Consider the following 23475-nt stretch of genomic DNA (forward strand, 5'->3'; position numbering starts at 1 on the left):
ATTCATCCTAAATGCTATTAGCGTGAATGAAAGCCCTTAACAAAATTATACGTTTTTTGAATCATTCTTTCTGACTTGTATTATACTTGTTTGCGAACTATCATGTTACATTGGTATTAGCACGATTGCTATTTACTCAGCTTTCTCGCTTTTTTTTTCAGAAAGAAATTATAACAGAGTTTTATTCTTTATTCAAAATTCGCTCCGGTAAAGTATTAAAAACCCTTTCGTCTGATAACGTACCTTGAGCAAATGATAATGTTTCCTGGATTGTTGCTTTTTACGCTTGTATATTTTAAGATTGTTGTGTCTTTGGCCCCAAATGGATTAAGTCCTTCCACACCACCCCCAGAAAGCAACGAAGCTGATATTTACCCATGTTGGAGAGACATAACATGTGTCTTAGGTAAGTAAAATTAACGGCAAAAATTTTAGTATAAGTGAAGTGCAAAAAATGAGGTCAACCTAAGGATCATGGATTAACATCTCTCTCATTAATGATTCAATTGGCTGGAATTCATGACATTCAAGAAATGATTTAAAAAAAAATGAAAAAGATCATTCCGTCTGAAAATTTAAGTTTAAATTATGCGTCTCAGCAGTTTAACTAAAATGGAGAATTGACCTTACATGGATCCCCAGTAAAGTAAACCCTGAAAAAGCGAAAAGATGTACTATAAAGCTAAAAGTTAAGAAAAAGAAAAGTTCAATATTGTCAATAGGAAAACATATTAAACTACATTTGCTATACATAGAAACATTATCAAAAAATTCAAACTTCAATGGGAAAAATAAAGATTGATCGTCCAATTCGAAGCCCTAATAAGTCGATATTTTCTGTTCTGCCTTATTTATTTTTTTGCCAGCCTATTTGTCTAATTTTTTCAAATCACAGGAAAAAATCACGATACGCAGCGACATTTTACTTTTTGAATTTTTCAACTACTTAAATTAGGCTTTCTATAACTATTAACAACTTTTTTCATGATTGTAATCTACAATGAACCATAAAGAAACTAAATTTACTGTAAAATAAGGTTAAGTAATTTGGACAAGACTCTTTCGTTATAACTATTGCTACACTTTTGCTTGTTGATAATAGACTGCTTGTTGATAACCATTAATCACTCAGTTAGGCTTTCCAATGACACTAAAATCACGAAATAGTGAATTTTAATTTTGCTATCCTACACGGGAAAAAAAGGAGTTGGGAGGGGGTGCCCTTATTATTCCACTAATTCTTATTCGGCGCACACATTTTACAGTAATCCAATTACGGAGTTTACCCTCTCTACAATTTAAATAATAGTTAAAAGATTTTTAGGTACAGTAGAAGCTCTCTTATTCGAGCTAATTGGGACTTCTAGTGCCACGGGTGTCGGAAATCTTGGCTAATAGAAACTTTCTATAGAAACATGTCAGGATCGCAAATTTTAGTAAATTGATTGCCTTAATTAAAAATGTAATAAATATTTTTAAAAGATAAAAATAAACATATAAAAAGTTAGAGTTAGAGTTAAAATAACTAAAAAAGGAAAATAACTTGAAGTAAGTTTTAAAAAAGTGATTAAATTGTCTACAATGCCAAGGTAAATATTAAAAGATGCAATAAAAAAAAGCAAATTTCAGAAATATTTTTATTTTCAAATTGAAAATTCATCATTTATTAAAAAAAAAAAAAAAAAAAACAAAACACCAGAAAAACAGAGAAATAAATCAACTAGTATTTCCCCGGGGTTACCTATTTATACACTGCTTGACAATTGCTAAGGAACAAGTGATTTATACAAATTTGTACCTCAACCACCTGGCCAATGGAAATAAATTCAAGTTCAGATGGCGTGGTAGACCAAGACTGTATAAAAGACAGTGCATACACGCTCAAGATTCGTACGAAAATTCAAGCTGTTTGGTTTTATACAAAAATAGTGCTGGATGTTAAAAAAGGTTTGTCTCTGAAATTCTGTTTGGTTCTTGAAATACTTAAGAGTAAAATGTCAGCAAGACATCATTTGAGTATCTACGATCGTAGACGAGCAGTTGAACTACTGGAAGCAGGTCAAAGTGTCACCACTGTGACTACTGAATTGGGTGTATAAAAAAATGCCATCTCCCGATTAAAGACGGTCGCTGAAGTTGGAAATGTTTTGCAAAAGCATGCCGGGGGTCGTGGTAGGAACACCACACCTTCAGAGGATCGCTATATAGCCCTCGTAGCAAAAAGGGACAGAAATTTCACTCTTGAACAGATAGCTGCAAATCTAACAACCGTTACCGGTACGCATGTTTCTGCAAGAACCATCTCACGGCGAGTAAATAATGCTGGTTTGTGTGCAAGAAAGCCCGTACGTTGCATCCAAATTAAACCACGCCATCGCCGAGACAGATTAAGCTGGTGTAAGGAACATATTGGTGGGATTATCAAAATTGTTCTAGAGTGATGTTCCCTGGCGAATCTCGTTTCAGTGTGACACGTGATTCTGGTCACCAACTACTAAGGAGAGAGCGTGGAACACGTTATGCACAAAAATTTGTTTCCGAACGTGATCGGTACGGCCTAGCGTCATGGTGTGGGCAGGCATCATGCACAATGACTGAACACTGCTTCACATTTTTGAATAAGAAAGCGATACGTCGCAAATGTATTGCAGATATGTTATGCTGGACCATGTTCGTCTTTTTAGGGGGGCTGTAGGTCCAGAGTTTCTCTTTACGGACGACGATACACGGTCACACTGGAGCATTGAAGTGTCAGACACATGAAAAAGTGAAAACACTCTCCGTATGTAGTGGCCTTCTAACTTTCCCGACTAAAATCCAATTGAACTTGCTTGGGAGGCTCTTGGCAGACGTGTTGCTCGAAGAACCGTCCTTCCTAGATCAGTACAAGAACTAAAATCCGCATTGAGAGAGGAGTGGGAAAACATCCCCCAAGCACTCCTCAATAATTAGTGGGTAGTATGGAAAACAGATGTGAATTGTGCATCGGTGTCCCTGGTAATCATACATCATATTAAGGCACTCATGTCTCCATCATTCTGACCTAGATCCTTTTTTTTTTTTGTGGTTGTATGAAAATCATCTAAGTAGGATTTTTTTTTTATTTATAAGTTTTCACTTCATTGATGCAGTAATAACTGTATTATTTTGTACATATAATAAAGGCACATCCTCCCTACTAACTATATATTTCGTTCTGTTTCTTTAATCTTTATCTATTCTTAACTATTCCAAAAAAAGGAATTGTTCCTTAGCAATTGTCAAGCAGTGTATATTCTAAAAACTTCATTATCCACCCGGTTAACAGAAACCTTGATTAATCAAAGTTCTACTGCAACTGAATTTTAAATATGGGGAAGGGTGGTCCAAAGCGGGTAGGTTTTTATAGAAGGCTCGAAAATTGTAGTTTTTTTGGATTTTTTACCGTAACAATTTCGTTTTTATTTCCTAGCAGGGTTCTCTTGAACTTCAATATAAAACGTGATTTTTGTATTTTTTCAAACCCAATATTTATTTATAAACAATTATTACAAACACTCGAAAAATCCGCTTTTCCCTGCCAGGAAGCCCAAAGCGGGTAAGCTTAACTAATTGTGGTTTGGTACATTTACCAATCAAATATGAAGCTATAAATGATTAAAATAGTTGACAAGATACTTCCCATTATATAAAAAATAGAAAACGGTTGTACTTATCCAAAATTTAAAGTCAGCACATTTGTTTATAAAACATAATGAAATAACTTATTAAACTAATAGACTAATTAATTGACATCCTAAGAAATAACATTTATAGTTATATTTACCCTATTGAAATAGAAATTCTAAGTCAGCACACGAGTGAAGAAATAATAAATAAATATATGATTAAATCCTATATCCGCTTAGCCCGACCCGCTTTGCACGAAGGCGTGTTTTTTATTACAATAATTATGACCTTAAATTTAAAAAAGAAACAAACGAAATGACTATTGTAGTTTGTAGGTGGATGGTGTCAAAATAACGTAATATTATTGACAATTAAAAAAATGAGTTGATCTTCGACTAATCACAAGTTACGAAACTTCATTTTTTTATAGAAATGTATCATTTTTTTTAATTTTAAGCCTAGTTGCGCCATGCCGTTTCACTGCTGCTTCGCTAGTACTGATTATAATTCGGGTTGTACATGCAAACACGACATATGTATGCGCCGTCGCTTACACACCATGGGGGTGGGGGGGGCATACAATGGCCTACCCGTTTATGGCCACCCTCTCCTATGTTTCTAAACGTTCGCATACGTCTCAGTATTCATACTTCTTGAAAAAAAGAAAAATTTTACAAGTAACTCTTTGCATAAGATAAATAAATACCTTTGTGCTTCTTTGCATGTTTAATAGTGAAGTGTTTTTGAATACTAGTGCAATAGTCAAACCTCTTTATCAAGATTTAATTTAGTCATAAGTAAAAGTATAAAAATTTATTCCGTTTTTGAAAAAAATTTTAAGAGGTATTTTGAAAAGGTATTATTTAATTAATTATATTATCAAGAGAAATAAGGTTGCATGAGAGAAAAAGCAATAATAACCATGGGTGGGAGCTTTTAGAAATATTACCAGCCAAGGATTCTTTTAAACAGCCAATAGTCCTCATATATATAATAACGAACTCTTTGATCGAGTAACGCTCTAACGTCATCAACAATGAAACTCGCGCCTTTGCGTGATAATTTGGTAATACTTTTGGTAATGTTTGACATGCAGGGAAATGCTTTGTTTTGACAAGGCTGAACTGGATCCGGTAACTGAACTGTTTTACTGGTATGACTGTCATTTCAGGGGAATGAAGAAACGATAAAATGGTCAATGAACGCTATCTACTGGAGTTTAGGGTTAATCCACTGGAGTAGGGGTTAAACTTTCAACAATAAAAATATCCTCAAACAGGCAAATGCTTCGTTCAAATGTGGAAGCAAATTTCACTTGTGAACCTTGACTGGTGATTTTCAATTTTTCTGTATATAACAGCAATATTAACAAAAAAGGGGTGGGGAGGAACTGAAAGAAATTTCATAACTGTGAGAAATTGAGTCAGATAATTCAAACAAATAATTCAGTGTACTTTTATTTCTACCCTCAATATGAATTATTTGTATCCGAATTTTATTGACCTTAAAAAACTATCTGAGCCTATACAGCAAATAACGCCCTTAAACACATAAATAAAAAATCCACACAATTTAACAAAAACTATAACTTAAAAATTTTTTCCTTCTTAAATTTACATGTAATACTATTAAAGCATACATGTTAAGGGAAATTCATAGTCGATTTCAATTAGTTTAAGGTACTTTCGTTACATTATTAAAAGTTAAAATATTTGGGAATCTTAAATAATCTTAAGTTTAATAAATACACTCTCTCACAGATTTCAAACCACAGCTTTTACCTAGAAATGCAGTTAACTGCATTGCTTAGAAACATGGCGTTTTTTTTACTTCCTTTTACAAAAAAGGAAGTATTGTATTCACGAAAAAAATTTCACTCAAATTTCGGCCTTAATTTCCATTTTGCTCACCCCCGAATTAATGTTGAGTTTTTTTTTCAACCCAACCACATGCGGATAAGTGCCTAAGAACGTATAAACACCCGAAATATCCGTTTTACTTTCCCCGAGTTAGTTACAACGAATTTTCTCGTGATGTCCGTATGTACGTATGTATGTATATGTGCTTACGTGCGGATGTGCGTATGTGCGTATGTCACATAACTCAAGAACGGTATGTCCTAGAAAGCTGAAATTCGGTACGTAGACTCCTAGTATGGTTTAGTTCTGCACCTCCCCTTTTGGTTGCATTCGGGGTTTTTTAAAGAGGTCTTTCGCCCCTTTTTGTGGGGAAATCATTGTTAATTTCACAGTATACTCAAGTGGTGTTATAATTTGGCGGACACTTGGCGATATATCGCCAGTTTTTAGATCGATGAGTTTTGTCGCCAACTTGGCGACAAATTTGGTGATTTTTTTAAAAATCTGGTTCCAATTTGGCCACTGGTGGTGATATTTAGAGAGTAAAGTGTCGAATCACATTAAAATTGCAAATAATGGGAAAATGACATTAAAATTGGAGTAAAAGGAAGTCATGCGATGCACACATCAGCTCTTTTAAATATAAATTTTAATGCCTGTGCAGAGAAAATCAAGAACTTGAGCAGGTAAAAACTTTTCTCTTTTACCAGTTATAAAATTTTGTTTAATCGTTGTGAGGATCGTTGTGTTCATACAGTTAAGAATAGCAGGGCCATCATTTTGAATTTTTGCGGGGTTTTGTGGTTTATTTGATTTTAATGGAGCAAGAACCCTTGAGAGCTATATTTCGGCAAACAATTCTTTATTTTTAGTATTTATTTTTCATTTAAGTATAAATGAGGAAAAGTTAAACGTATTTTGATCTAAAAGGCATAAAACTCCAAGTAGTTTGAATTAAAATGTCGTTAAAAACATGTAAAAAAAAAGCAGTTAAACAAAGTTTACATTTAGAAAAAATGGATGAAACAACGTCTCGACAATGAACCTTGATAAAATAAGAAATTCACAAAACCACATAATGACGAACAAACAGTAAATTAAAAAATAGAAACGAATCTCCTAGAGCATCGGTTTCTATTCGGTGGTTCGTGAACCCCTGGGGGTTCGTGAAAGGTACAAAGGGGGGTTCGCGAAAATAATATTGTAATAGCGGAATTTTAACATATTCGTTTGAAATGAAGTCTTATGGTCAAGCAGTTTTCGTTCATCATTTATTCAGTTTTCTCTTGAGCATTCGAAGCTCTTTTGATACAAATTTTGGCACACGTGTTGCCATTCTATTTTGTAAAATTAAAGAAATAAGTTTGTCATTACAAGACACGGCTTTTTACCGTTTTCGCTGAGCATGGTAGACTTGAATCCGTTCCAAAAAAGTTCAAGTTTCAATGAAAGCATACGAATGCTTTTGTTTGATTGAAAATTTCATTGAACTTGTTGGAAACATTATATGGAACATATTAGAGCGTCTGAAACATCTTGCGTCAATTTTTGTTTAGTTTCCTTACCGTTTGAGTGCGACGAAGAGCTATCGCGCTTCGCCGAAAATGTGAGTGACGTAATTAGTGCAATAGCGCTGCTGTTTGTTGCTGTAGTTTTCACACTACTTTAGACTAAAATGTACTTAGTGCTTTATTGATGAAAAAAAAAAGGAATGGTTAGCAACCCGAAAAAATACAATAGAAAGTGTGAAAAAGTAAAAAAAAAATATTGGGTGAAGCGTGAAGTTTGCGATGCTATGAGGTGCATCATTAAAAAAATTTACGGAACTCAAAAATAAACTTAATTTTCGTTGTATGTAAAAAAGAAACTGATGAAATTTACTCAAAAAAAAAAAAAAAAATCTCTTGTAATAAGTGAGCATTAAAATATTTTTGTTCGCAAAATTTACCGTTTATGTAAAAATTAAGGTTAATTGTAGGCGTCTCTATTATTTTTTAAATGTGAAATGAACAAAAAAAAAAAAAAAAAAAAAAACTACGGATTTTATTATTTACTTTTAGCATAACGATAAAAAAGCACTCAAACGATTAATGTACGCAGTATATCCTTATCAAATAACTAGTTTCGTACTCCTTTTCAAGAAGATGTAAATTTAGAGAACTTTCAAATTTTACTGGAGGAAAACAGATCATTTTGTTAACCTGAGACATTTTCTCTAAAAAAGTGCTTTTAAAGATTGATTTTAATTGATTGATTTAGCGTTACAAATAAATGTACTGAGGTGTCAGAAAAAAACATTTTAAATTTTATTATGCCTTTTTCTATGGGAGAAATGAATTTCAGCACATAGAGGTAAAAGCAGAAGGAAATTAAATGTTGAACCTAATTTAAGACTGAAAATGTGAGACAAAACATTTGAGCCATCATTAGAACTTCTTTGCTCCACAACCATCCCATTAAGAATTTTTTCAAAGATAGCTGAAAGTACATACTGAGGTAGATGATTTTAATTTTTCAAACATCTTGACCATTAATTATTGTAGAAAAGCCAGCGTGATCGTTTCCTTTTGATCCATCAGTGAAAATGTCTTTATATTCAGAATATTTGGTTTTACTATCATGAAAGATTTGTTGGTAAACTGTATTGGAGGTAGATTCTTTAGGAAATATATAGAGATCTTTTATTGCAGAGGCACTTACTTCACACCATGGTTTAATTTTGGATCTATTGTGTTGAGAGTATTGAAATTTGATAGCTGCAGGTCAGAGAGCACCCGTCGCATTCGAATCCCAAATGTTGGGGTTACCGATGAACGATGCAGAAATAAGAAAACATTAGATGGATTAAAAATATGGCGGTGTAAAGGGCGATTAGTATTAGGTTTTGTTTTGAAGTAAAAATTTAAGAACAGTTTGTGGCGTCTATTGTTTAAAGATTGTTCATGTGCAAGAATATAATGATTGCTGATAGGCGAGGTTCTGAAGGCTCCTGTACAGATGCGCAGTACCTGATTTTGTAGTTTTGAGCGTTTCAGAGCCTTGTAAATTCTTATAAGAGTTTCTGAGTCAGCCCCCCAAGAAGAGTTCGCTAAGACTTTAAGGATACTTAATTTCAATAAGCATGTTTTCTTATATCTTGTATGTGCAGTAAAAATTTAAGTTTTTTATCAAGAGTGAGACCAAAGAATTTTCCTTGATCTTTTACAGCTATGAGAATATTTTCTGAGAGAGGGGGACAAAGAATACATAGTTAATACAATTATTTCGAAAATAACAAAATACACTTCAATTTATGTGTAAATATATTTGTAGAGGTTTTTGCTTTTCTTATGCATTCGAGTTACAATTACTCATATTTTTATTTTCTCAAATGTTTATCCACTGAGTTGTCGATTGAGTACTCATTTTCTGTTGCTTATCTGCACAATGCATCACTTTAATTCTTTCAGTTTACATTTGTTGTGTTACATAGTTAATAAATATAATTTATTTTAACTAATATGCAAGGTAGCTTTATTCCAAGATGTTCGAGGCTAGAATGAGGTCTTGTTGCATTAATTTCCCAAAACCTCCGGGAATGGTCAATTGCTCCCCAGCCCCTGCCCTTCTGACTCCTCTGAATAACAGGGCTGATGAAAATGTTTAAGTGTAGTAGAGTGTCGAATGCATAGACGCTTCAAGAAACTCTTTGTAGGAAATAGGTAAATAACATTTTAAATTCTGTTGCAGGGGATGAAGCTGAAGAGGAAATTAATCCGTGCTATGATTTACTTACTGATAAGGTATGATTTATTTATATCCCTTGGGATCATATTGTTCCTGAATCATTTCCATGCGCTTACAGAATGTAGTAGCAAGAAAGGTGCCTTCACAAAATGCCTTCACAGGGAAATGCCTTCACGGGTAAAATGCCTTCACAGTTTTAGCCTTAGTTACTAACTTGAAACACAGTCGTTTCTCGTTATTTTTTCAAAATGCGTTTCATAAAGCAAAATAACTTTATAGAAGAGTAAATCTGTGTTAGGAATAGAGCCTTTTTGTTCATATGACAGAGCTCTCTCAATCGTAGATTAAAAACTTCAAATATTTTAACAAATCAACTTCCGCAAATCTGAATCTTTTTTCATGGTAATACTTACTGACATGTTTTCGTTAATGGCGTGTCGATAGTCAGCACTACGGGGAGATGCCATTGCCGTGGGAGATGGGACTTCTTTACTGGCCTCACACATAAAGTAACACTGTGTCAGGAGCAGTCTTTTTGTTAATACAGCTGCACAGAATGTTCCCGATTGTAGGTAGAAAATTTCAAATATTTTAATAACTCATCTTCGGTAAGCCCACAACGCGTTTTATGGTAATATTTCCAGACGTATTATTGGTAACGACGTTTCTCTAACTACGAAGCGATAACACTACGAAGCGATACGAGTACCGTGGGATATTGGACTTGTTTACTGCCCTCGCAATTTAGCATAAGATAACACTATTCTCCACCTCACACCATCTTTTAGCGTATAGCTTTATTTTGTACCATACGAAGGGTCCACAAAGCGGGTCCTCGTATAGCTGGGTTCTGAGGCCGACAAATAAAGTAAAACCGTGTTAGGAATACCCAAAACGAGCTTTATTTAAATATTTCCTGATGTGTTGTTTTGAATGACATTTGGATAGTTAACACTACAGAGATGAAATTACCCTAAGATATTGGTCATTTCTACTGTCCTTACATTTTAGACATTAAATAACACTATTCCTCACCTTTTAGCTTGTAACCTTGCGCTGTACCACATGAGGGGTCCGCAAAGCGAGCCTCTGTATGACTGGGTTCTGAGGCCGACAAATAAAGTAAAACCGTGTTAGGAATAGAGTCGGTGAACCCAAAACGAGCTTTATTTAAATATTTCCTGATGTGTTGTTTTGAATGACATTTGGATAGTTAACACTACAGAGATGAAATTACCGTAAGATATTGGTCATTTCTACTGTCCTTACATTTTAGACATTAAATAACACTATTCCTCACCTTTTAGCTTGTAACCTTGGGCTGTACCACATGATGGGTCCGCAAAGCGGGCCTCTGTATGACTGGGTTCTGAGACCGACAAATAAGGTATTAACACTGTGTTAGGAATAGAGTCGGTGAACTCAAAATGCGCTTTATGGTAATATTTACTGACATGTCATTATTAATGTGTCGATAGTTAACACTATGAAGGGATGCCATGGTTAAGACTACGGGAGGTTGCACTTTTTTACTGCCCATAAAATTTAAAAATGAGCCACCCAAGGGCTTGTTAATAGGTGTCAGCACCTCCGAGGACCTTCAGCTGCCTGAAGGACTTTGTAGCCCTAACAAATTCAACATTTACAATTCGCCTTTAGGGTTCACGAAGTCGGGTGCAGGCCAGAACTCGCAACCGTGAATGACATCCGTCGATGTTTCGAAAATGCATGTTTGCAAATTCACTGTCTTAACTTTTTAACTTGTTGGAACCTTTGTAGGGTTGGCACATTGTATTAGTACAGTGGCTAATACAACATAAAATGAAGTATTTTGAGGTAATAGTATTTAAAGTCTCTTCTCGTCTGCTGAAGACAATTCCCTAATTTTGCCAGTTAGCGAAGCCATATGAGAAGCAAAGATTACTCAGTAACACTGATACTACTGCAAGGATAGTAAGCATTACACGAAATTTAGTAAGAGGAAAAATTGTCTTGGTGATCATCCTAAGCATAGCTACAAAAGATACGTTTGCTATAGAACTGTACTATAGCTTCTCTGATGAACAGTTAAATAACCAAAAAATCTTTTTTAAAACAGTGTTTAGGATTCTACCGGTGGGCGGTCATCTATCCCGTGCCTTACAGTAAGAACTATGTGTCAATTTTAAGACTAAGAGGTAGTGGGTGGTGTGAAGAAAAGAAAAAAAAAAGTTAAAACTTGATTCTAAATAGGGATTAAACTTTCAGAATAATATACTGCATTTTTTTCAAAAATGATTTTGGAGACATTTTCAAACTTTTTGTGCTCTAGCAATTAACCACATAGTGGAATATCAACTGCCGTCTTAACCAGATAATTTAAATCATCGTCCCGAAACGTTGATTAGAACATTCTTAGTAGCTGAAGAAGATGTGTAAGGTTTGGGGAGTAAGGATAAATGCAAAAGTATTCAGGTCCAGATCTTTTCTGATTTTTAGCCAGAGCTGAGTTTGAATTTTTACTGTCATGATACTGTTTAACCATATCCTATTGAAATTCGCCGCCCGCTCACCATACTTCCCAAATCTTACAACCTCCGATTATCACTTACTCCTCTAGTTGAAAAAAATTATATAACGGGAAAAAAATTCAACTAGGTTTCACTTGAGCGAGTGATCTTCGTAGAAAATGCGTTCTTAAAAAATGGAATTTTCAAACTCAATCAATATTAATGTGTTTTACATCATTCTAAACATAACATTCTTAATTTTCGAATCTGATAAAACATTTTTCAAGATGTATGCCGTGCGTAGAATAATTACTGCTTGAAGATCTTCAGGAACAACGTTTAAATTTTAACTATAAAGCATTCAAGAAGCGCGACCTGCAATCTTTTAAGCATATTTTTTATGCAAATATATTTTTTTAAAGTTATTGCTTTTATTTTGAAATTTCAGTTTCAATAATTTCTTTCATTGAATTATTAATGAAAATCAATTACAAAACTTTGTCTCTACAAAAGATTTTTGCTACGGTTTCACCTTTTCACCATTATTATTTTCTTTTTTCAGATTGAATAATTCTCAATTTTACTTAGTGTGTATATAAAAAACACTTTCCATAATTAATCTTAAGTGTTATTAGTTTATGTTTATTGCGAAATTACTCTGACTTATGCAAGCATTGTTTCATATACCTCTGAACAAGGGACAGATTGTAAGATCCCCTTAGTGTCCCTTATTGGGAGGTTCTACTGTATGTATGTAAATATATATATATATATTAGGGTGGTCCTTATTTTTGAAGTTGTTGATATTTTATACGACGCCTCTCAATTTGTTCCATTATAAAAATAAATGATCCATGCAAAATTTTAAGTCAATCCATGAATATTAACACGTGCCCCGAGGGCCCCCTTTTTTGAGTTTTGAAGAAAAAATTGCGGATTTTCTTATTTTTATGTAAAAATATTCCTAGGTTTCATATTTAAAGTAATTTTGAACATCAATAGATGATGCTACTTCCAGACCAACCATTCTCTCACTTTCATTCTTTCAAATTTTACATATTACATAGGGTACAAGTACACAAATGGTCTTTGGACAAGCATATCGCTATTCGCGTTCGTTTCAAACCAAGCGGCATTGGAACATTTCTTTCTACCAAGATGGACACAAGGGATTCTAAAGGCCATTAATGAATGGCCTAGGCCATTTATGAATAATTTTTGACAACAACAAATTGCCTCCTCCAGGCTTTGGGTGTGTTGATTTAGAGAATTTTCTGTGTATGTAATAGGTGTGGCAAATAGGGTCACTAGGTTTCCATGCTATAAATATAAGTAATGACAATTATATTTTAATTCGCTGTTCTTTATTTATATACTTAAATGTTTCTACATTCTTATAATTTAAATTTTGAAAAATCCTCGATTACCCTACCATAAAAATAAACTCTATTTTCCATATCTAAAATATAAATTAAAAAAAAATCCAGATTGGAATAATGTAAAAATCTATACTTTAAACTGTCTTCTATTTCAGTACATAGTCCTATATTATCATTAAATTCCTCTTGCATTTCACAAGATTTAGAAACCGAAATGGGTATCTATCCTAACCTGTTGAACCTTTTTTTCCATATTTGGTCTACCACAACGCAAAAAAGCTTGACAACTATTGAGATCTGCTCGCATTTCATCAATGTTAGACAAATGCCATATTAGGGACAAAGATGCCGCTCATTTATTAACAGCCTATGTAGATGCCGTGAATTTAAATCCAAATAACCTTATGATCAATCGTACATCCCTTAGGAGAGCAAGAGAAAATCTTTGAGAGGTAAAATCAGATTTCATGAATTTAAATCTAGGTTTTTTATTTATTCCCTGGGATACTAAGCTACATCCAGATGTAACTGAAAAAAAAACGGCCGATAGGCTTACCATGATAGCTTCAGGTTCCAATGTTGAACAGCTACTGTTTTACAGTTAAATGTTGTATGAAATATAGTTTTTCGCAGCAACCCTTTCCAGGCCTTTTAAATTAATATAAAGTCTAGTGTCTAAAAAACCTGCAGCGTACAAAATGATGACAAACATGCAGCATAAGCAGTGAATGAAAAATTCATAAATCACTTATGGTACTTAGGGGATGAACTAGTAGCTTTGTCCGCATTGAATAAAGGAATTAACTTTGAAGATAGGAAAAGACTACTTCAAAAAAATGCTTGCTGAATAGGAAGACGTATCTGATGACTGTATAAAAAATTTCAAATAACAGTAGATGATTTGGAATACTTTCTTAGTAAAGATCTTCCTCTTTATAGAATCAATTACAAGTCAATAAAACTGTTTGATAAGTTACAAACACCAAAAGATGTTTTCCTATTTGATCCTGATTCATGGCAAAATGAAGGAAGCTATTTAAAGGGAAGAGATATCGTTAAAATACTGAAAGTTGTGAATGATACAACTGAAAGAGGAGCACAATTAATCGAAGAATTTCACAATCAATTTATCAAATATCAGTCACAAAAGCAATTTAGTATTTTACAGACACTCAAAGACTTTCAGAATAAAAATGCACATGATTAAGATACATTGAGAAAAGCGTACGATTAAGGTATAGTTTCGAAAACAATATTTCATTTTTATTCAATGAAAAATCTTTAGACGATATAAAGTAATTTAAAAGATTAATTTTAGTGCTACCTCGCTGTAAAAATATTTTGCAAACATAGGAGAAACGATGTACGGAGTCTGAAGTAAAAACTCGAAGATTTGTGGGAAAATTATCAAAAGTGTTAAAGTTCAACGGCCTAGGGGCACGTGTTATTATTGACCGATCGAGTTCAAATTTTGCACACGTTACTTTTTATTATAGTGTCACAAAACTAGGGGGCGTCACTTGTTGAATTCCGAAATTTTTTTTTCCCATTTTTTTCCCATATAAATAAGGACCACCCTATATATATATATATATATATATATATATATATATATATATATATATATATATATATATATATATATACAGGGCAAACCTAACTTGGCTGCATTGTGAAGGCTACATAGATACTAATAACAGCATTACAACGCTGCCAGGTTACATTTGCCTCAACTGTAGCTTTTAACGACTGAACTGTTTTCCCCTAACACTAATCTGTCGATTATTTCGTGGCTGTTTTTCATTTTCATTGTCTTTCTAAAAACCTGTAGTTGGCTACAGGTTTTTAATTAAAAATAGAATCAGAATGCTACTGTAAATCAGTTTCACGGACAGATAAACGAGGTTGAGTAAATTGACAACACTAAAACAAGTGAATGAACACAATGCTTGAAATATTTTTTAATTTTATCTTCGAGCTAATGTAAAATATTTTAACATATAGTGCGTTAATTGATATGCTTATTTTTGGACATACGTAATATGAATTTAAAAAAAAAGGAAAATTTGAGTGGTTTGTCTAACTCTTGAACTTGCAGGAAATGGAATTGGCATTAAAATGGATGGAAGAGGGTTCAAAGGGTTTCATCAAGGAGAAGGAATTGGATAGAGCCTTGGACAAATACTGTGATCTCGTAGAGGATGATAAGGTATTAATTTGAAGTTAGCGTTCAGTTTAACTGAGAGTCGTTCACTAGCTGACGATCTGTTTAAATCAGTTATAGCCTACTTTCCCGTGAAAGTCAGGGAAAGATTTTTTAAAAAGCATGAAAAAATGGCCTAATGCAACCCAAAAATATCACTGAAGACAACCCCCCCCTCAAAATTAAAAAAAAAATAATCAAGTTGATATTGAAAGATTAAAAATTTTAAACCAGGGTTTTGAGGTCGTAAAAATGTTTGTTTGTCGATCTGTCTGTTGGTTTGTCTGTAAGTCTGTTGCGACCAGTCTGTTTCCCCCCTCCCTCCTTCTCCAATAACTTTTGAGTGAATAGACCGTTTGAAAAAAAAAATGTTCAAAAGATCTCAGCGAGTACACCTCATACCATGTGCTTGCACACCTTTTGCTTGAATAGGTTCAGGCAGAAGGTAAGTTTTGGACACTTCGAAAAAATTTAGCTTAGTGCCCGCGGCGAGACTTAAGATCAATATAGATCCCAAACTTAAAGACCGATTTGCGGCAAACAAACTGCGTTGGAAATGCATCTTGATAAAGAGCTTGTATAGAAACATTTTTTTTTTTGTATATAGAGATTTTAAGAGTATTTTTCAACAATCCAAATTTTATGTATGTAAATTTAACAGTTCAAATGTTTTTGTCATTAACAACAGCACGAAAGACTGTTATTTTGACATTAAAAATAAGTGAAAAAGTTGTGAAGATTCTAAATAAATTTTTCAAGAATTATAGAAAAAGTTATTGATAAAGATCGAAATGCCATGTCTCGTAGACATTGACGTAACAATGACGCAAACTAGAGATAAATATGATCCAATCAAAGCGTGAATATCTTTACCAGAGCTTCGGAGTCGGGGGAAAATGACCAACTCCAAACTTGCAGTCCTTGACCGCAAAACGAGTCCGACTCCAATTCTCCGCAGACTTCCCAGAAACACAGATTCGGAGAAAAAGTGACCAACTGCAAGTCCGACTCTTTTACCCCAAAATCAGTCCGGCTTCGAATCCACAACCCTGTTTTTTCGGTGATATTATTGTTCAGATGATTTTTTTTTCTTCTTTTTAAAAACGGGTAATAAAATAAATTCGAAATACTTGATTTTTTTAGGGGGGAAAAATGTATAGGCGATTGTGGCCCATAGCGGATATGTTTTTGAAGAACGCTCGAAAATTGTAGTTTTTGGACTTTTATCGCAACAATTTCGGTTTTTTTTCCAGGTAGGGTTCTTGAACTTCAAAATAAAAAGTGATTTTTGTAATATTTCAGACCCAATATTTATTTATTATGAATTTTTACAAACATTTGAAATATCCGCTTTGCCCGGCCAGGAAACCCAAAGCGGGTAAGCTTAACTAATTGGCCAATCAAATATGAAGTTATAAACGATTTAAAAAATTGACTAGCTACCTGCCATCATATAAAAAAATATAAAACAGTTGTACTTATCCAATTTAAAGTCAGCACAGTTGTTTATAAAACATAAAGAAATAACTGATTAAATTAATAGACTAATTAATTGCCATCCTAAAAAATAAATTTTTAAAGTTATACTTATCCTATTGAAATACAAAATCTAAGTCAGCACACAAGTCAAGAAATTATAAATAAATATAAGATTAAATCTTTACCCGCCTTTGCCCAAAGGCACGATTTTTATTTCTATAACTAGTGATACCCGCACGGCTTTGCCCGTAATAGAAAAATTAAAAGTTCTTTTGGTTCGTCTGTATATTTACAAATAACGTATGGTGAATTTTCTCGCCAGTTGGCTTGTACCCATGTTACGGTTCTACGTTATGATAATTTCGTATCTCGCCAACTGGCTTGTGCCCATGTTACGGTTCCACGTTATGATAATTTCGTAATTTACTCGTCCATCTTATTTTTTTTTCTTAAAATTGGAATAGAAAAAGAACCACATCCAATTTTCGAAAAATCGCTTCTAGGTGCACACCCCCATGCTACATACTAACTTTGTGCCAAATTTCATGAAAATCGGTCGAACGGTTTAGGCGCTATATGCGTCACAGACATCCTACAGACAGCCAGACATCCTCCGGACAGAGAGACTTTCAGCTTTATTATTAGTAAAGATTAAGATAACCTGAAATCTTAAAAAGAAACAAACGAAATGGATATAGTAGTTTGTAGGTGGATGGTGTCAGAATAACGTAATATTATTGACAATGAAAAAAATAAGCTGGTCTTCGAGACTAATCACAAGTTACAAAACTTCATTTTTTTTAAATAGAAATGTATCTTTTTTTTTTAAACTCAAGCCTGGTCCCATTCATGCCGCTTCACTGCTGCTTCGATGGGACTCATAAAAGCTCAGGGATGTTCACGTAAACACGACATACGTATGCATCGCCGCTTACACACCATAGAGGCGTACGAAGGCCGCTTCGGGCCACCCTCCCCTATGTAATTGTCCCTGCTTTTTTGAACAATTTAGTACCAAACTTTTAATAAACGTCAAAATACATCCGAAGTTATTAAAAAAAATGATCACACGTGACTGTTAACTTTAAATGCGTTCTCAAAACGTAAAAATTTACGATTTACTTGCGTCAATTAAAAAAAAAAGAAAAACAATATTGATCTATTGTTTGAATATTTTTGTACATATTTTGTATTACCTATTCTAAGACTTATACATCAATTAAGTAACACTAGCAGAAAATTTTTAGGAGAGATTTTACGTCACAATTATTATTGTTATACAAAATTTTAACATGTATAGCTATAAAAATATTAATCACTTTATTAGCTTAATGAAACCTGTACAGCATCTCACTGAGACACTTAGCTGTAATTTAAGGCCAAATTTGGAGAATATAAGTCATAATTCAGAATTATGCACGGAGAAAAATATTAATTTTTCGCTATTTAGAGGAAAGGTATATTAAGTATTGCAATATAATCTTAGCTATTTTGAATGAAAAAGCAGTTTAATGTACTACATTACGCAGTCATATGTGTATTTGTAGTCATTAAAAAATCAACCTGCCAAAATGGCTCCTTAATCAGAACCGAGCTGTTTTCGCATTCTTATCAAAGCAGGTAGAGCACTAAGACCCCATAACAGAAGGAAAGAAGTGTGCAGACGATTTTGTTATTGATGAAAATTGTACTATTCTCAAGAGGACTTTGCATTACTTATTTATTCATTTTCTAATAGTGAGCACGCGATTGTTGTTTTGTTTATTTTTTTTGTTTGAAAGGACGTACTTTTTTGATGTACTATATCTCTTTTTGGATAACATATTTTTATTTATTCATTTTTTTAAACAATTAAATCTTTGTTTTATGGGGGGGGGGGAAATAAACATTGCTTGCAAATTTTAAAAGCAAAATTTCTATCACTTTATTTGTTCGTTTATTTTTATTTTACGTAACAATTTCATCCTATGAGAGAGACATATTTAATTTGAAGAAATCAGCTTTAAATGTTAGAACGGTAGGTTAGACATAGTTGTACAGTCTTAATTAAATAAGCGAATATTAGAAATTTAAAGGGAAAGTAGACTCGTTTAGTTCTGGTTGGATTTTTTTTTTAAATTTGGCACATTAATCGAAAACAGCTGTATTGAAGAAAATGATGCGAAAATTATCTGTATAAAGATGCCATAGATGGGTATCCGAATTTTAATAATAGGTAATTAAAGGTTAAAAATGTGTTTGGAATTCCTTTTTGTTTATGGTGTAGTTATTTTATATACGTATCTTCGGTTTCATGTTGAAATGATACTACCGTAGCATTAAAAGTGCATAACTTGAATAAACATTGCGAAACTGATACAGTGAAACTTCGATTTTACGTCCCCCGAATCTACTTTTTCCCCGTATTTAACGCTTTTTTCATTCCCATATTTAATTTTGTTTCTGTGTATTTCTCGTATTTTACGTTTTAAAATATGAACGTTTATAAAATTGATAATAACTATAGAGATTTATGCCGGAAGAATAGTTAATTGTCTTTTACCTCCGCTTCAATCGCGAAATGCTTTATTGCTTATCATTTGTTTATGGATAGATGCGCTAGTAGAAATTTGGACTTCTTAGCAAGAATAAAAAAAAAATTTTAATATTTGATATGCAATGAAAACTGAAGATCTTACTCTTCTAATTTTATTTATGAATTGATTTCAGCAAGCAGTGCACACTTATTTAGCCAACAAACTCATGGATCGATTAGCGGTAAGTAAAAGTAAATACTTCACTATTTTCATCAGATATTATATTTAAAAACCGAGACGATTATTAGTAGATTTTGTAAATTCTAACACATAACCTGAGTATACATACGCTCTCTTTCTCTCGTTTTGGAATTTAGTAAACTCATTTTACTAAAACAAAACGTTGATCGTTGTGATACTCTTTCATTAATGAAATCACAAAGATACATTATCAATTCTGAGAAATGATCCCAAGCAATTGTTATTATTTTTCTGGTAAAAAAAATATGTAAACTTTTCCATCACTATGACATTTACTTAATAAATGTTTATATTTTAAGAGAATGTAATGTTTCGTTTATAATTTGTTTTTATAGATAATGTTCTAAATATCAACCCTTGGACATCATTCCATAGTATTTAAATGTGGAGTTTCCCGTTCATAAACGCCGAATCTTAAAATACAGTGGGTGGCCAAATTATTAGGGATACCTCTCAAATTCTCTTATTTTCAAGTTTAGGCTCACTTTTTGAAGAAATAAACCACGAACCCCCCCCCTCCTTTTTTTTTTTACTCTGCATAGCAGCTGGTATCATTATTATTGTTTTTAAGAATTGGCAACAATACCAGGCTGCGTCAGTTTACAAATATTTGAGGTTATTCCAATTTTAGTCTCCAGTGAGAAAAAACTGCCGTCGTCGTGAGGTTATATCAAGTATTCTATAATTATTTCTTCGAGAGTTTTGGTGTCTGCTATCTATATATATAAATGAATGTTTGTCTGTATGTCATCCATGAACTCAAAAACTACCCGGCAGATTTGGCTGAAACTTTCACCGTTTGTTATTTTTGGTACTGGGAATGTTTATAGACCAGTTCAAAAAAATCCGATCGATAGTTCCTTTTTTATTCCAATTTAAGTCACAATCCATTGGATAAATACGAATAAAATTATCGGCTGCAGAAATTAATTCGTGTGAAAGATCTCATTGATAAGAAGTTAGCTGTTGCCATTTTCCTTGAGTTTGAACAAATAAATTCTTTCTTTATTGTTTTATGGCTTTTCATGCAACGAGGGGATTTAAAACTTTTTCTATTTGATATTTTTAGCGATTGATTGATCTTGCAAACTGCGTGAGTACAAAATTTGAGTATAGTCACGGCTTCACTTGATACCTGGACCAATTATTATGAAACTTGCTATATATATGTATTTTCCACGGAGAAGGTGCATAATATGCTCATTGAAGCCACTCGCCACCAGGTGGCACTGCAGAGTAGCAACTTCTGGTCCGTTCAACCGATTCTCATGAAAATCAGTATAATGATGTATTTTTTTGTTGGCGTAGCAACGCGCGTCGGGTACAGCTAGTACTTAATACGTAATTAACACTTATTGAAAAAGCAACGTTGCAACAGTTTGTGAATACATTTCAATATTTTATTTATATTGTTGCTTGATATTGTCAAACCTGTTTTTTTTAAGAATGGACAAGGCTTCAAGTCTCCTAGAAAGTGTAGGAAAATACAAGCATTGTTACGTCCATCTACACATACTCAGAGAGTTATAGCAAGTATAAGAGATGCTTTTAAGTCAATAGTTGGATATATCAGAATTAAAATTGCTCAAAACATGCCAATGGAATTGGATCACTTAGGAAAATGCGACAGAAAGCACATCATCAATGCTCTTACCGGCCACAGATAGTGATATTTCCCGCAAAAATCGCAAAAGGAGTGTAGTCCTTCTTACTTATGAATGAACAGGACATTGAAATTTCCGCCAGGACTGTCCGGAGGCGATTGGTCAAAGAGTAAAAAAACCATGACGCACCGAGGCTAAGAAAAAGCTTATACAGAGGGCAAAACAACAACAAAAAAAAGACTGTTGAGGACTGGAGTCGTGTAAGTAGGGGATGCTGCTGTACCCACGAACGGGTGTACCTACGGACGTTGGTCGGGAAATATCGGGTATTGTCGCGAAAAATCGGAGGGGGAGGGGATCAACGTGTGTGTCTCAGCCCTCTCCAGTATATCAGAAGGTTTCAACGCCATCAAACGAACATTTGTTTTAGTCGGATCTAAGTTTAAAAAAAACATGTAAAATTTCTCTTTTTTTTGTACGTCGTGGCTTGTATGATTCATTTTTGCTGTGGGTATCATGTCTCGCTATGTTTTGAAGATCTGCTTCTGATTTTTAATGTCATGTGGTCCTGTCGATGTGACTGGTTTGCAAAACCAAAATGGCGTGCCTTTGTACCCAAGGATACATAACCATGTGTACCCATTGACGGGAATTTTATGTGTCCTTGGGTCACACCTGAGTCTTCTTACAATGTGAAGTACCTCAAAATGGTGTCTGGTCATAAACGTCCGAATTTTGCGTTCAAAAATAATGATGAACTTGAAGAAAGGCTTGCAGATATAGAGTTGAAGTAACCCCCACCTGCTGATGGGTCTACAGACCGTCAATCCCAGCTGTTTTCATTTGAAGTAGACTTTTCTGGGGTTTGGTTGGGTAATCTAAACTGCGTTTTTTGTAATGGGTGAATTTTGTTAAAGGTTTCAATTTTCATATAAATTGAAATCATTTTATAGGTAGGGGAAGGTCGGATAGTATCGGACACCTAAGCTATTTCAATCATAACGCTTTTTGTTTTACTTGTAAAGAATTAGTTTTTACACTAAATTATGCTGTACTAAGTTACCTAACATAAATTGTAAACTTTAATTAAAAAAACATGGAGTCGTATTTTTTAAACAAGTTTTTGTCAAACTCTATTTTTGGCCAATTTTAAATTTTGGAGTGTTGTATCGGACAAAACATTAAAATGTTGGAATAAAAAAAATAGTTCAGAAATAACATTTTAATGTGCATAAAAATGAAACAAACTAAGTAGTTGGTTACTTAGGTTGGTTTACTTTAAGTCTAAAAATGAAAATAAGTAATATTTTTTTAATAAAAGTTGAAAATATAGCCTATGGTTGGTTTAGGCACCCCTAACTGAAACAAATTCATTTTAAACTTTGGAATACAAATCAGATGTGTAGTAAAGACTGTCTAGTTGTAGCTCAGTACATTTTTCATGTGCCCAACCCTTACACGTTTGGCATTGGATCCAATCTTCTTCAAATGTCTCATTACAAATTATGCAGTGAGTCAGCTCTTCGTTTTCCTGCGACTCATCATCATACTTGAACTTTCTTTTAGTGTTTTCTTTGTTTTTCATTTTTGGTTGAACTATTTTTTGTTTCTTCGGTTTGGGTTTACCCCCTTTCTCTCTCTCTCTCTCTTTTTTTTTTTTTTTTGGCGCTTCTCTTCTCTCAATCTTTTTTTCTCCTCTGCTAAATTTTAAAACTTTTTCCAACAAGTCCAACTTTTTCAATGGCTTCTTTTATATTTGTGTCTCTCATCCGATTTATGTCGTGATTTTTCCATTTCAACCTGTTGGACAGAGAAAAACACCGTCTGTATTTTATTTTGGTTCCAGTAACTTTGTCCGATACAACCGGACAGTAAAGCTACAGTTGTTTAACCAACACTAGGTTATTACTTAAGCACTTTTATATCGCATAATACTTAGATTAATATACTATCAGTCTAAAGGTACAGCAATGAAACAATATAACTTACTCTATGTGTAAATATATGCCTCAGAAGTTAAGTTCGTGCACTGAAATTCTCTCAACAAACAAACAACTAGCTTTGCACACCAGAACGAACGGTTGATTTGAACCAATATGGCATCTGTGGCTTTCTTCCCCAATACGGCACACTATGTTGACCCAGTACATGCTGCCCCTGGCGGAGGAATTAAGAACAGCCCTTGTCCGATACTACCCGCTGTCCGATACTAAACGACCTTACCCTTCATAGAGAGCCATACTAGTCATGTATCTAGCTAATTTTTTTGTTTAAAAACATATTAGGCTCTCTTAAAAATAATATATTTTTT

General features: G+C 33.6%; 1 protein-coding gene across 1 annotated transcript in view; it reads left to right on the forward strand.

Moving 5' to 3' along the window:
• The first annotated feature begins 223 nt into the window (after positions 1-223).
• The window catches only part of LOC129230701 (uncharacterized), a 33294-nt gene continuing 10042 nt past the window's right edge, over positions 224-23475 (forward strand). The window contains exons 1-4 of the mRNA XM_054865121.1: positions 224-406; positions 9237-9289; positions 15200-15310; positions 19493-19540. Coding sequence (XP_054721096.1) covers positions 253-406; positions 9237-9289; positions 15200-15310; positions 19493-19540 — 366 coding nt within the window. The 5' untranslated portion in view covers positions 224-252. The remainder of the gene's footprint in view (positions 407-9236; positions 9290-15199; positions 15311-19492; positions 19541-23475) is intronic.

This window comes from Uloborus diversus, chromosome 9 (genome assembly GCF_026930045.1).
Source record: "Uloborus diversus isolate 005 chromosome 9, Udiv.v.3.1, whole genome shotgun sequence".
NCBI lineage: Eukaryota > Metazoa > Arthropoda > Arachnida > Araneae > Uloboridae > Uloborus > Uloborus diversus.